Source organism: Ramularia collo-cygni (genome assembly GCF_900074925.1).
Source record: "Ramularia collo-cygni strain URUG2 genome assembly, contig: RCC_scaffold23, whole genome shotgun sequence".
NCBI lineage: Eukaryota > Fungi > Ascomycota > Dothideomycetes > Mycosphaerellales > Mycosphaerellaceae > Ramularia > Ramularia collo-cygni.
In genome coordinates, this window is record NW_019716277.1 from 80,332 (window position 1) to 94,487 (window position 14,156).

General features: G+C 52.8%; 4 protein-coding genes; 2 read left to right on the top strand and 2 right to left on the bottom strand.

The window, feature by feature from the left end:
- Positions 1-765: 765 nt before the first annotated feature.
- On the top strand, positions 766-7,059 carry RCC_10555 (uncharacterized protein; the record flags this gene model as incomplete). XM_023775782.1 has 3 exons in its annotated part: positions 766-1,087; positions 1,215-4,936; positions 5,128-7,059. 3 exons carry the CDS (start codon positions 766-768, stop codon positions 7,057-7,059), a joined length of 5,976 nt encoding a protein of 1,991 aa, XP_023631550.1.
- A 441-nt stretch (positions 7,060-7,500) lies between these two features.
- RCC_10556 (uncharacterized protein) lies at positions 7,501-9,063 on the bottom strand (the record flags this gene model as incomplete). XM_023775783.1 has 4 exons in its annotated part: positions 7,501-8,295; positions 8,349-8,573; positions 8,811-8,842; positions 8,898-9,063. The coding sequence occupies 4 exons, from the start codon at positions 9,061-9,063 to the stop codon at positions 7,501-7,503; spliced, it is 1,218 nt and encodes a 405-aa protein (XP_023631551.1).
- Positions 9,064-10,238: 1,175 nt separating this feature from the next.
- RCC_10557 (uncharacterized protein) lies at positions 10,239-10,778 on the bottom strand (the record flags this gene model as incomplete). XM_023775784.1 has 2 exons in its annotated part: positions 10,239-10,440; positions 10,507-10,778. The coding sequence occupies 2 exons, from the start codon at positions 10,776-10,778 to the stop codon at positions 10,239-10,241; spliced, it is 474 nt and encodes a 157-aa protein (XP_023631552.1).
- Positions 10,779-11,638: 860 nt separating this feature from the next.
- RCC_10558 (related to laccase precursor) lies at positions 11,639-13,662 on the top strand (the record flags this gene model as incomplete). XM_023775785.1 has 6 exons in its annotated part: positions 11,639-11,967; positions 12,018-12,127; positions 12,180-12,255; positions 12,308-12,424; positions 12,476-13,431; positions 13,487-13,662. The coding sequence occupies 6 exons, from the start codon at positions 11,639-11,641 to the stop codon at positions 13,660-13,662; spliced, it is 1,764 nt and encodes a 587-aa protein (XP_023631553.1).
- Positions 13,663-14,156: the final 494 nt, after the last annotated feature.

Below are 14,156 nucleotides of genomic sequence, written 5' to 3' on the forward strand. Positions count from 1 at the left end.
ACTGTAGGTAGCTGAGCTTCCAGGCCGTCGCTGCTGCTGCCTGAGAGMTGAAGTAGGCTTAACTGTCGTATAAGAGACTCAATCCACTGCCATTTAATGTCACCCTTCTATCCATCGTAGATCAGAATTTCTCTCTGCTTCAAACAAGTTCAATCGAGGCAATCAAATTTGCGGAAAGGTGTCTTACAAGACGGCAAGTGAAGTGTCCAGCGCCTTCTCGTGATTGGTCCGGGCTCAACCCCTGTCCGTCCATCCCGAGCAAGCTTTGACTTCCCGTCCATCTTTTGAGGCCCACGCGATTTGGCCTGCGAAACACGCTTCCACATCCATCATCCACACGTCTCGCGCTTTCTGCTTCTCTGCGCCGCGTTTTCGCCCGACATTCTCTCGAAACTGCTGCATGGCGCGTTCGGGGTGAATCATCACGGCGTTTTTTCGAGTGTCACGGACGAGCAAGAGCAAGAGAGCTTCCGAATAGGTACGACCATCCTCCCACCACACAGCAAACCTTCCATCAGCAACGCGCTCGCATCACCTTCGCTCCTGCTACCTTCACTGCGGAAGACATCGGGCTGTGGCACGTGATACTTGGCTCCGACGCATACGCGACTTCTCTTCCACCAAATTTGAAGTTGGACACTGACGCCCACTTCTCCGTCCAGACACCTTCCATCCATCACCTGCTGAAGGGGAAGAACATCCATCACCGGCGCAAGAGCGCGCGCTTTTCACCCAACTCCGCGCTGTCAAAGCACAATCGAAACAATGTCGGGGTTTTTTAGCAACAATGCTGGCGGATTTGGGTCCACGGGCTTTGGAACATCCAACAACACCCCAGCATCTCAACCGTCAATCTTTGGAGGAAATCAAACAACAACAACGTCAGGAGGGTTCGGGTCGGGTGGGTTTGGGAGTGGAGCTTCAACATTTGGCGCAGCCAAGCCGGCTACAACCTTTGGTGCTCAGCCAGCGACGAGCAATGCGAGCGCGTTTGGATCAAACAATTCGAATACCACAGGAGGCGGCTTCGGGGGATTTGGGAGCGGAGGCAATACGAGCACAGGATTCGGCGGCGGCGGCGGCGGAGGTAAGTTCTTGTGTCTGTGAGAATAGAGGCGGGGCAGCTTGCAATGCCATACAGAAATGGAGCATACAAGCTGTCACTCACTTCTCACTCAGATGTGCAACATGAGGGAAATGTTAATTGTTTTCAGGACTTTTTGGATCCACAGCAAAGCCAGCATCAACGGGCTTTGGAGGCTTTGGAGGTGCTGCTACTACTGGCGCATTTGGGAACAATGCTGGCAGTTCAGGCAATCCATTCTCTTCCGGCTCGGCCACCACTCCTGCGTTTGGCGCCTCAAACAATGCTGTAACCAGCAACACGGGTACTGGCTCGGCTCCATTCCAGCCCTGGACCGAGCGGGAGCCAAGCGGGAGCGTGGTGTCTCACTATCAGTCAATCACATTCCAGGAGCCATACAAAAACAAGAGCTTCGAGGAACTTCGAGTCGAAGACTACTTACAAGGTCGAAAGGTTGGGAATTCCAATGGTCAGGCTGGTCAATTTGGCCAGAACACCGGCTTTGGTGGCACCGCAAATGCTTCTACATTTGGCAACAACACTGCTTCCACTCCATCTACAGGCTTATTCGGAGGTGCTCCTGCGGCCAATACCAATACGTTTGGTGGCTTTGGTGGTAACAACAACACTACAGCAACTACCGGGGCGTTCGGAAGTAACGCGGGCGGTGGGCTTTTCGGTAATGCCAACAAGCCATCAACGGGTGGCCTTTTCGGTTCTTCAGCAGCTCCATCGACAAACGCCTTTGGGGGAGGGGGAACTTCGGGAAGCACGGGTGGCATCTTTGGTGGGGGATCAGGCTCTGCGTTCGGGAATACCGCTGCCGCAAACAACACTGGGTCGCTTTTTGGAAACAACAATTCAACGCAGAATAAGCCTGCATTCGGCGGTGGATTCGGAAACAGCGGTGCAGCTTCTAACCCCTTTGGTACCAACAACAACACCAACAACACTACAAACACCGGCTCGTTGTTCGGAAACACGGGCAACAACACGAATAACACTGGAGGCGGGCTGTTCGGTGGTGGTGGCGGTGGTAGTGGTGGTGCTTCCCAGCCGTCCAGTAATCCCTTTGGAGCTTCTACCACAAACAACAACGCTGGTTCACTCTTTGGCGCTGCGAAGCCTGCAACAGGAGGCTTGTTCGGCTCATCGACTGCCAATACAGGGGGATCTCTCTTTGGAGGAGGCTCTGGAACCCAGCCTAGCCAACCACAACAAACCACAAGTCTGTTTGGCGCTTCAACTGGAAACAACAATAACAACAATAACACCGGCAGCCTTTTTGGCTCCAATCAACCAAAGCCATCCGGATCACTCTTTGGAGGAAATACAAATACGGGAGGAACGGGACTTTTCGGTGGCAACWATAATCAACAACCGTCCAACACCAACAGTCTGTTTGGGGGAACCAACAACTCTGGAGGCCTATTTGGAAACTCCCAGAACAAGCCAGCAACAGGTTCACTTTTTGGTGGCCAGACCAATTCCAGCACGAGCTTATTTGGTGCGAACAACAACCAGCCGTCTCAACCCGGAGGTGRTGGCAGCCTCTTCGGCAGTTTGGGAGGGAACAATCAGAATCAACAACCGAACAACAACTCGATGTTCGGATCTTCGTTCAACCAGAGCACCAACGCGAACCAGCCCAACCAGCTTCATGCAAACTTGACCATCTCACCTTACGGCAACGATCAACTCTTCTCGTCCCTGGCAACAGCCTCCACTCCTGTTGGACCTCTCGCCACACCCCTTGCAGGAGCAAAGCCCACTCCTTCCAAGACACAAAGCTTGCTTTCCAGCACCCGCATGAACTCGCCCATCTACACACCCAGAGCGAGCGTGGTCGGCCGCAACCCAGGCTACGGATTCAGCTACTCTACATATGGCACTCCTGGTTCTGCTTACTCCGTCAGCGTTACTCCACAAGCCAGCAGCCTGCTGAAGCCAACGGGCAGTCTCGGTAGTGCTCTCACCAGCAGACTTGCCAAGAGCATGTCCATGAACWACCTACGAACAAGCGATAGCAGCTCTCGAGAAGGGGAAAGCTTGCTTCGCCCCACTCCAGGCAGTGCTTCTAGCCGCTACCTCAACTCCGGCAACATGCGCAAGTTGACAATTGATCGCAGCCTTCGTCATGAGCTGTTCTCYCCCCCCACAGATCAGAGACAGCCTGAGCATCGGCAGCTTGAGGCGGCTCGTGAGAACGACGCTCCTGCTTTGGGCAAGAAGGTCAGCTTTGACGAGAACACTCGAGCATCGGACGCCGAGCCGGCTGACACCAATGCCTTGGTGCGAACGGAGGTGTCGGAAGAGAGCGATTCTCCGAGCTCTTTGTTCCGAGCCAACGGCAAGACTTCCACCAACGGAGCTCCCGAAATGGTACAAACCAATGGTGGACCTCTTTCCACTGTGCACGAGGACGGTGAACAGCGGCGCCCAACTTCGGCTCCTGGCATGCGGCCCACGGAGCCTGATCTCACCAGAGAGATCGAGATTGGCGACTACTGGACCAAGCCTTCGATCAAGGACCTGAAAAACATGGGACGCGAGACCCTGAAGAAGTTGGATGGTATCGTGGTTGGTCGTACTGGTGTCGGCCGCATTGAATTCAGTGCATGCGATCTCAGCACCACTKACTTAGACGAGATTTGTGGACACGACAATGGCAAGGGCATTGTGCACCTGAAGCCGCGGTCTGCGACAGTCTATCCAAATGAAGCTGCCAAGCCTGCCCGTGGCAAGGGCTTGAACGTCCCAAGCAAGATTTTCCTCGAGAATTCATGGCCCAAGAGTCACGGTGGAAGAAAGGTCATCATGGCCAACAGCGGCCCAGCTTACGACAAGCACGTACGCCGCCTCAAGAAGACCGGAGGAACCAAATTCCTCGATTACGATGCTGAGACCGGCACGTGGTCGTTCTCCGTTGAGCACTTCACCACATACGAGCTCGATGATTCTGATGACGACGAGACTACGATGAACATGGAAGATGAGCAGAATTCCAGTGGCTTAAGTGATGCACCTGCCACTCCTGGCCAAGACGACGATACCATGCAGAGTATCGAGACCGGCGGTACTGGCACCGGCGAAGTTGACGACACATTCGAGTTCAAGATCAACCAGCGTTCAATCTCCAGTGCCACGGGCACGCACATACCCGGCGGCTTCGACGAGTCCCACATCTCTTATGACTATGACGATCCAAGTGCGGACGAGGATAGCAATGGAGATTTTGTGATGTCCGGCGGCCTTGGTAACGCAGAGGAGGATCCATTTGCGTCACCTGGTGGAGCTGTGCAGCCGCCATCTCCTCAAGCCTATGAGCGCTTTCAATCCAGTATGCTTGATGAACACGCCGGCGCTGTCCAAATTACTGAGGGATTGCAGAACGAATCAGAAACTGAGCTTCCCGGCTCTTTCATGCCTGAAGAGCCGAAACTTCTCAGATCAATCCTCAAGCCTACTGCTCGTGCTTCTGCATTTGCCTCGCCTCAGAAAATTGCGACAGAGACTTGGGAAGATCAACTCCAGCGAACCATGAGCCCGAAGAAACGCGACCGCCAGTACCTCCGAGAAATTCAAAAGAGCGCCCAGGCGCTCAACGAGCCGCAGGAAGATTCCAGCGCCACCCCGTTCAAGCGAAGCATGCTTGGTCGAAGTGCACTTGGTCAGAGCTATCTTGCTCAGAAGAGTGCAAAGAAAGTCGGATTTGGCGCCAGTACAATGCAGATCGCACCGGCAGACATGGGCAAGAGTCAGGCTTTTCGCACCTCGATGGACATTATGAACTCGCTGTGGTCACAGGAGAAGAGCGGCAAAAACGGCTTTGCTGCTGAGAGATCGTTCGAGGTATGACCAATCCCCTCACGCTTTGTTTGACACCTGATATCACTGTTCACATCCTATCCCAAAATACCCATAAGCGCAAGGCTGTGTTGGAGGAACTGTTGGAACTCACTTTGGGCGTTCCATCACCTCACCTGCACTCATGCACAAACCACTGTCGATTTAAAGTACATAGCTGAATCCACTGAAAATAGAAACCTTATCTCAAGAAGCAACAGCCTTCAACCGCCGGTGACATGTCCTCTGAGGACGCTGCTTTTCACGACACCATGAAGCCTTCCTTCGCCAACAGCGGCATTCTTGTCTACTCGGTCGACGGTTCGACGCAGCAGGTCTCGGAGCCTCTCACTACGGCACTGCAGCCCTTGGTCAGCGAGCACAAAGAAGTTCGATTCGCGAAATGGGTGCCTGGAGCGGACATTAACACACAAACTCTGACTGGGCAGAAGGACATGACAGTTGTCGATCCGGCCAGTGGCTTTCCTCGTGCCAACACATCTGCTGCAGCCAGCTTCGTTGATTATGCTCACATCTCAAGCGACAGCCGTGAGCAAGCCATCTGGAATCTCGCTGGCCACTTGTTCGATCCCGTGGAGCGGCTCCTGTCTTTGGATGATATGACCGAGGATCTCATTGCACAATTTGAGCCTCGCTTGCGCAAGGACGCCTTCTCTACTTTGTGGTCTTCATTTGTCCAGGCTGGTCTTGATGAGYAACTTGCGCTCGCGAGAACCCCGGAAGAGCAGGCATTACTATACTTGACCAAGAACGATGTTCCTGCTGCCTGCGATGCGCTGGTGGCCGGCAAGGACTTCAAACTCGCGACACTTATTGCACAGCTTCCTGGCAATGAGCAGRGTCGTCAATTGATGCAAGAGCAGATCACTGCGTGGCGAGACCGAAACGACTGGGCTGAGTTCTCCGATGAGACGCGCGCTCTTTACTCTATCCTTGCAGGTGAGGTGTGTGTTGTTGCCGGAAAGAAGGGCACAGCTGAGAACCGCGCCAAGGAGTTCTGCATTGCGGAACGCTTTGGTCTGACCTGGCTGCAGAGCCTGGGACTGCGAATTTTCTTCGGTGGTCACGAGCAGCTAGGAGATGCAGTGAAGGCGTACTCTGCTGCATTGGCTGACGGGATTGAGCTTGTGCTACCTGTGCCATCTTGGGCAGTTAACGGGGACGCAAATGGCAGAGAAGATGCGCTCATGGGCCTCCTCCGTCTCTCGACGTCCCGCTCTGTCGACTTCGACCCATCTTCAGTCTTCGATCCAAAGACTGTCTCTGGCAGCGCAGTCAACTCCCGTCTCGCTTGGCAACTCGCCACACAGCTCCGCGCAAAGGGTCTTTGCTCTGCCCTCCCAGACGAGAAGCTCGATCAACTCACTTTCGGCTTCGCCACCGAGCTTGAATCCGCCGGGCAGTTCATGACTGCAACTTGGGTATTGCTCCACCTCCGCTATGCCGACACTCGCACCAGAGCAGTCACCGCTCTGCTCTACCGCAATGGCGGAAACATTCCCGAAGCAGGTGCCACTCCCGCGGGAACTGTCGACGCATTCGACGTTCTCAACCGCGAGAATCTCGTTCCAGCCGAACTTCTCTGGTCCGCCAAGGCACAACACGCCCGCGCTGAACTAGACAATCCCTGGCTGCAATGTCAATATCTCCTCCAAGCGGGTGCCGTGGACGCGGCTCACGGCGTTGTATGCGAGACTTTGGGCCCCAAAGCCATCATCGAAGAAGACTATGGTCAGCTGAAAGCTCTCCTCGAGACATTCTCCGAAGAACCAGCAGGATGGGCTCAAGGAGGCGGCGTCTTTGCCGATTTTGCAAGATTGATCACTATGAATATTGGCAAGCGATATGCTCGTGAGGGAGCGGGGATTATGGCTCGATTGAGTGTTGGATTGGAAGGAATGAGGGATGTGGAGAGAGTCATGGGGCTTGAGGAGAGGGTTGCGATGGTGGAGATGGGGAGGGTATTGAAGAGGGAAATTGAAGAGTTGGCTATTAGGCCCGGGGGATTCGAGGTTGGTAGTGTGGATGTTGAGATGAGGGATGGGGTTGCGGAGGTGGGGATTGGCGCGTTCGAGAGATATAAGCAGGTGATGGGCGTTGTTGGCTGATGGAATGTGTTTGTTGAGATGGAGACACTTGATGATGTGTCTGATGGTAATACGCGGTACGTAAATACTGCTTAACGCTTCTCTCGTGATTAATGATTGAAGCTTCGAATGCGACGTCGTGGAGGATTCAGTCTAAACAGAGTCTCACACTTATTCTGAAAAACATCGTGACATCTGGTCGTTGCGCTATATCTGAGAAGCTGGAAAGTGTATGCCATGGCGGCGAGGTCATGTATATCGATCTATCTCATGCATTTAATCATATCCATCGTTATCGTCATGAATTATATATCGCTGACATCCTGACTGACCAACCAACTCCATTTCCTCGTCTCATCTGGGAAGAGTCTGGCCTCATTCGTTACATCGTCAAAGACATCGTCATCATCAGCGAGCTCTCTGTCCCTCAACTTGACACCATTGTATAAAGAGCGACTTGCATTACTTCGCCTCAACCATATGACCGCCCTTGATCTTACACGCTTTCGTAGCCGCGGGATCATTCTTAGGAACCGTTACGGTGAAAGTAGGACTCTTTGTAATAGTCGCAACAGTCGTAGTAAAGATTGTAGGTTTGAATTTCGTAATCGTCTCCGTGGGCAATGTAATATACTTTGTAGGGATCGTCTTTGTGCCAGAGTAAACAGTCGAGATGGACGTAGTGACTTGCGTAATGGTAGAGACGTATGTACTAGTGATGGTGGAGGTAGGCGCCAAAGCAACAGAGGTGGAAGTGATCCAATCGGCGGGATTGGTGGCGGTGATGGTGAAAGTGGCAGAGTCCAGGCCGCGCTTGTTGATGTGTGCATTGGCGTTGGCGTTGGCTTCTGCGGCGATGCGAGCTTTGCGCTCGGAGATTCTTTGCTTGCGATCGGCTGGGACGCGACGGGCGAGAGATGTGTCGCGGCCTTGGGTCAGAGAGAGCTCGCGTGCGATGCCGGAAAGGGCTGTGGGGAGCGATGTTGGGCGCCATGTCAATGTTGGATCTTTCTTTGTTTGCGTAGAGACTTTGCATGTCTTGGTTAACGTCTTGGTTGAGATGACTGGCTTGAATTCTGTCGCAGTTATCTTGACGGTCGGTCCGAAGACTTTGGTCGTGAAAACGGGAGCTGGTTTGATGGTCTTGGTAGGAGCTATGGTCTTCTTGGGCAAAGTTGTAGTCCTCGTCACGGTGTTGGTCGTTATTGTCTTGGTAGTACTTGTTGTGGTCGAAATTGGCGTGCTAGTCACAGTCACCTTGAACAGTATAAGTCGTAGCTATAGACGATAGTCGAATGGATGAGACTTACCGAGATCGTGGGAGTGAAGGTTGTGGTGACCGGTTTTCCCACAATTAAGTCAAACTCTCGCTCAAAACCGACGGGCTCTGCTTCTCCATTGTTCGATAGAATGAGTACAGCCCAGCGTCCGGAGAACATCTCGTTCTTTACCAACGGGCAAGTTGACATCTGATTGGTATCGTCGGGTTGAAGAGGAGTGTCGCTACACAGATATTCGTCGCCTACGGGATCCACCTAAAGCAAAGTAACGAAGGTAAGCAAGTATCTCGATGTTGGAAAGCTGCATGGAGGTCTTGAGACATGCTCTGCAGCGTCTCTTCGCATCGGAAGTCATTCATGCGTGACCAAGGGCCAAGTTCAGAGTGAACAGAGTCCTTATGAGCGCTGGAATGCTCGTGAGGACTCTGTGGGTCTGAACAACCTCCAATGCAAAGAAACGATGTATGTCTTCCATAATTCATTTTGACTTACAAGGATATTCGTCGCTACGTCTGCCTCACATTCTGGTCTTCGCATTAGTCTGGCGGAACATGACATGCGTTGTTGGTGGCTACCCACTCTCATAGATCGATACGAAACTAAATGGCTCCAGAGACGTTTGGTTTTGGAAGTAAGGGCCGCCGCCGTTTTGGAAATCAACTCCGTGGGACTCGCATCCATGAACGACCGCACCCACGGAGAGCAGGCCCATAGCCAAAGTGATGAGGGTTGTTATAGAATGCATTGTGGGTGTGAGGAACTGGGGTGGCTGATGACTGAAAGAAGATATTTCAATTTACCTGGAAGGGGATAGAGATAGTTCTTATGATGGAACGCGCTCGGCGCAGCTCGCACACAGACCATCACGCTCCTTCATACCATCGATGTCGTATGTCCGTATCGCACTTACGCACCATACTACCCCGGGCATACCAGCACCAGGCAAAGTCTGCCCTCGCTACAAGGCAAGTGCCAAGCGATAACGGTGAATGCACATGCGACTACGAGAGCCTGATCGAAGCCGGCGATAATCGATTCGAAAAAAGGCCACCCAAGCGGTTGGTCCATGCCAGATGCGGTGGAGACAGGTGAGCCGATGGTCGTACTATTAATTGTCCGTGATCCCTGATCATGCACGAGTCGTGGCAGCGACCCGAATTCCAGGCTGCGCAGGGCTCTGAAGCAGGGATTGCGGCCAATCCAGCGCTAACAGCATACGCTTCGACATGGATCCGACCTTTTTCGACAATGCTTCCTCGTGCGGGAAATATAGGCTTACTGCATTAGCGATGTTGCATGCTGCAATGTCACGGTCAGCATTCCTTTGATGGGTTTTTGTGTGGGCTTTTGGCAGCATCTTGTCTCCACGCGATAGCAAGAATACGACGTGCGCTATGTATAGTATGGCTGTGGAGCTCTGTGCTGGCGTTGCGATCCTGAGAATCAGGCAGCGTGCCCTATAGAGTGTAGAGCTTAGCAATCTCATCAGGCTCACGGGGCGAAGTTGGAATCGGACCCACCTCCACGATGGCGATCAAGTCTACCAAGCCACAGATCAAAGCAGGCACGTGGAAGGCAGGGTTGCAGCTTCCAACAGATCGACAGAGCGCAGTATAGCAATTCGCAGGCATTTTGCATCTCTGGGATACCAACTAGTACTTGCCTTCGGTCCACTTCGCATCCTCATCATCGGCACCGCGCTGCTTGTGGTGAGGGCAAGACGCGCGCGAGATGGAGCGGACAGGTGAATTGTTGTCATCTTCAGCGATTGCTAAGAGAACTGGTGCCTTTCGGATGGCGATTATGCGACATTATCTTCGTGGCGAACCTTTGKACCATGGATGACATCGTATTCGCATGTCGCAGTCTTCTTCGATGAGGGTCTTGCGGGATTTATGCTCCACTGCAGCCTTCTGGACCTCACATACCAAGTAGTGGCGTAAAAGCGCAATGAAGTTCTCCGGGTATTGGCCTCTGGGATAGCACTGAGTGATGACGATGGCAAGACAATACGTGACCGTAAGGTATGTTGCACAGCATGACCGGCAGGGGGCCACATCTCAGCTTTGCTCGGCGCGAGTTGCGGTAGACGCCTTTCCACGCGGGATCCCGGAGCCAAGGGCTATCATCCAAAGTTAGCCAGCACCTATACGCCGATCGGAACTCGCGGCAGGTGGGAACTGCGCACGTAATCTGCCAACGCTGGACCGGATGTTTAACGGTACCGAAGGCGAAGGCACGTCGTATAGCGAAGGATGAGGACGAGGGTGCGAGGCGCGCGGAGATGGGAGCTGGCGGGCCAGATGGAGCGGACCGGTGAACTACAGTAGTGACTAATGATAGACCCGCCGCATAGGATAGTATCCATGCCCTCTTCACGCGGTGGAGCGGACCCGTCCCACAGGACGGGACTGTCGGCCATGCGGTTTCGTCTGATGGCCTCAGATCATCCCATCTCATATGTACCGGGCACCCTGGTCCTGGTCATATAGGCCGAGACTGCAAGCTGCTGCATTGAGGATGAGAGTTTTCGTTATTTGTCTTGATAGCGGGAGGGAGATTGACGACGGGGACGAGCGAGGGGAGGATAAGGTAGGTCGGAAGCCTGGCCTTGGCGAACCAGATTTAGACTCGCTTGTCTCGCTTGCAAACCTTGCGGTTGACTTCAGCTCAAAACATTCATCATACCTATTCGCCAGCTAAACTTAGGGCTCAATATGTACGTTCGTCTGGCGTTACCGTTTCAAGGCAACTCCATCTCATCGATACGGTGGTGCCCTTCTTTCTTGATATGCAAGGCGATCTGACATGCAGCACCGGTCTAAATCCCTGCATACATTGTTCCAGCGACTGGGCTCACCGCTCGTGGCAAGGCTGTGAGTTGCATACGCGGCGGACCTGATTACTGGGCGTGCTTCCTATTCGACCATCAAGATGCGTGCTGTACGATTCAGGCTAGCCGGACATCCCAATCAGGCGCGCACGGTCACTGTGGACACACGTGTCTGTACGCCATGACTCGGAGAATGAACAGGACCATTATCTGCCCTAAAACATGTATGCTGGCGCTTCACGTGGCTACAGCTTGGTATGGAGTTCTCGGGAGCGATGTTCTGTTCGTTTATCGAAGCGTCTGCAGGGAAGTATGCTTGCTCAGCTATATGACATGGCCTTCTCTCCTCGATTGCATTGTTGTTGTCACACACAGTCCCTCATTGCTCGACGCCCAGGGCTCATCACCGCTGCATCGTTTGATACATCGCATCTTCTCTCTTCGCATTGCTCTTCATTCTCACATCCTTTTCTACGCTTCGAGCGCAATGAAGCTCTTCGCCAGTCTGTTGGCGGTCGTCTCTGTTGCTGCTGCTGCGTTACTTCCCCTGGAACACACAAGTACTGACCTTGCGATCATCGAAGAGCGCGAACCGCAAGCAGATAGTGCTTGCAGACATGGAGCATTTAGCCGTGCCTGCTGGAGCAATGGCTACAGCATTGCAACCGACTTCGATCTGAAGCACCCAACGACTGGTGCGACTGTCAGATATGATCTGACGATCACCAACTCTACCTGTAACCAGGATGGTAACGGCGAGAAGCTCTGTATGCTTATCAATGGCCAGTATCCTGGTCCTGTGATAAATGCGAATTGGTAGGTCTGTTGTGGAGGGGCATGCATTCGATTACTAACGCTGGACTCAGGGGAGATATGCTTGAGATTACTGTACACAACCAATTACAAGATAACGGAACCGCTTTCCACTGGCACGGCGTACGTCAGCTCAACTCCGTTGCGGGAGATGGCGTCCCAGGTATGATTGGAGAACGACAACATCTGACAGACGCATGCTGACATCTTCCCAGGTATAACTCAATGTCCGATTGCTCCTGGCAGCAGCTATACATACAAGTTCCAGGCCACTCAGTTCGGAACATCTTGGTAATACAGCCGAACATCTTCAAACGTTCGGTGGCACTAACAGAGATCTCAGGTATYACTCACACTTCTCGAACCAGTACGGTGACGGTATCGTTGGTCCGATGGTGTTCCATGGCCCGGCAGCGGCAAATTACGACATTGATCTTGGTCCATATGCTTTGACAGACTGGTGAGCGGCACATTACCGTGACAGTTGGACGGTGCTGACAAGCCCATGCAGGTACTATGACACGGCATTCGAGACATCCTATCAATCAATGATAAGTCTACAGAGTGGCGGAGGGCCTCCCACAGCAGACAACATTCTGATCAATGGTACAAATAAGAACAACGGAGTCAACAACCCTGGTGGGGGAAATTACAATAAGGTGAAGATGACCACAGGCAAGAAATACCGTTTGCGCCTGATCAACATGTCCGTCGATCAATTCATGCGTGTCTCACTCGACGGCCACACCATGAATGTCATTACCTCGGACTTTGTTCCGATCAAACCATTTGCGGCGGAGTGGGTTCTTATTGGTATTGGCCAGCGCTACGACGTCGTCATCAGTGCAAACCAGACAGCAGGCAACTACTGGTTCCGTGCCGAGCCAGCCTCGGACTGCTTCTCTGCCAACAGGTTCTTTGGTCGGGCCGTCTGGTCTTACGACACCGTCACTGTAGCTGATCCATCATCCACTGCGTGGCCATTGGTCACGAACGGATGCACCGAGCCTAGCAACCTCGCACCGTATTGGGTCCAGAAAGTACCGAGTGGAAGCTTTGACGCAGTGGCCGAAAGACTGGATGTAAACATAACGACAGGTGTGGTTCTTCCGAATAAAGATACTGTCGTCGTGTGGGCCATCAACAACACCAATCTTAACGTCAACTGGAGTAGACCAACCGTCTCATATATCATGGATGGAGATACCGACTACGAGGATACCATGCACGTTCTTCCACTAGGGTTGGCGGGAAGCTGGAATTACTACCTTATCCAGCAATTCTCCACTGCACCTCCAATCCCGCATCCTATCCATCTCCATGGACATGACTACTTCGTTCTCGGACAGKGAAAGAGTACCTGGGACGGAACTGCAAAGCTCAATTTTGACACTCCTCCACGTCGAGATACTGCCACTGTGCCAGGAGGTGGCTGGCTAGCGATTGCTTTCCCCTCCAACAATCCAGGTGAGTACAGTGTTGAAGGTCGTTTTATTTGTTCACAACGCTGATACGATGGCAGGTGCATGGCTTCTCCATTGCCATATTGCCTTCCACATTGGCGAGGGACTTGGAATGCAGTTCATTGAGGAAGCAGAGAAGACTGTACTGCCAGATTCTACGTATGGTGATACGTGCAGAGACTGGCGGGAATTTGAAAAGACCATGCCGTACCCCAAGCACGACTCTGGATTGTAGCTGCGAGCCAGACATGAGTAGATGGGCTCCAGTGTTCAACTTTGGGCGGTAGAGATATATAGAACGATGTTTGATGACTTACGCATGACGTTTGAAGGAACCCATCAGGTGATAGTCACTGTTGCACTTCTCCAGACCGACATTGCATGCCTTCTCCTTTGATACGCGGTTTTGAGAAATTACGTTAGGTTTTGAGCATCGCCACCAATCATTTTCTGCTTCTCGTCGTGCATGACATGTTCCAGTGAAGCAGGCACATTCAAAAGTTGCATTGGGTTGACCAGTGGATGATAGAACCACAAGCACAAAAGAACGCAGCYTCGCACCTTCAAGATCACCGGTCTTGGTCATGCCGACACTACCCCAACCCTGACCCTTCAGAACTGCAAGCCCCACTTTAGTCGTCGCATCGCCCTCTCAACTTCGCTCACCACCTGGCATGTTGCCTTCATACCACAATATCAGACTCGCGCACGCCCACATCGTCCACCATG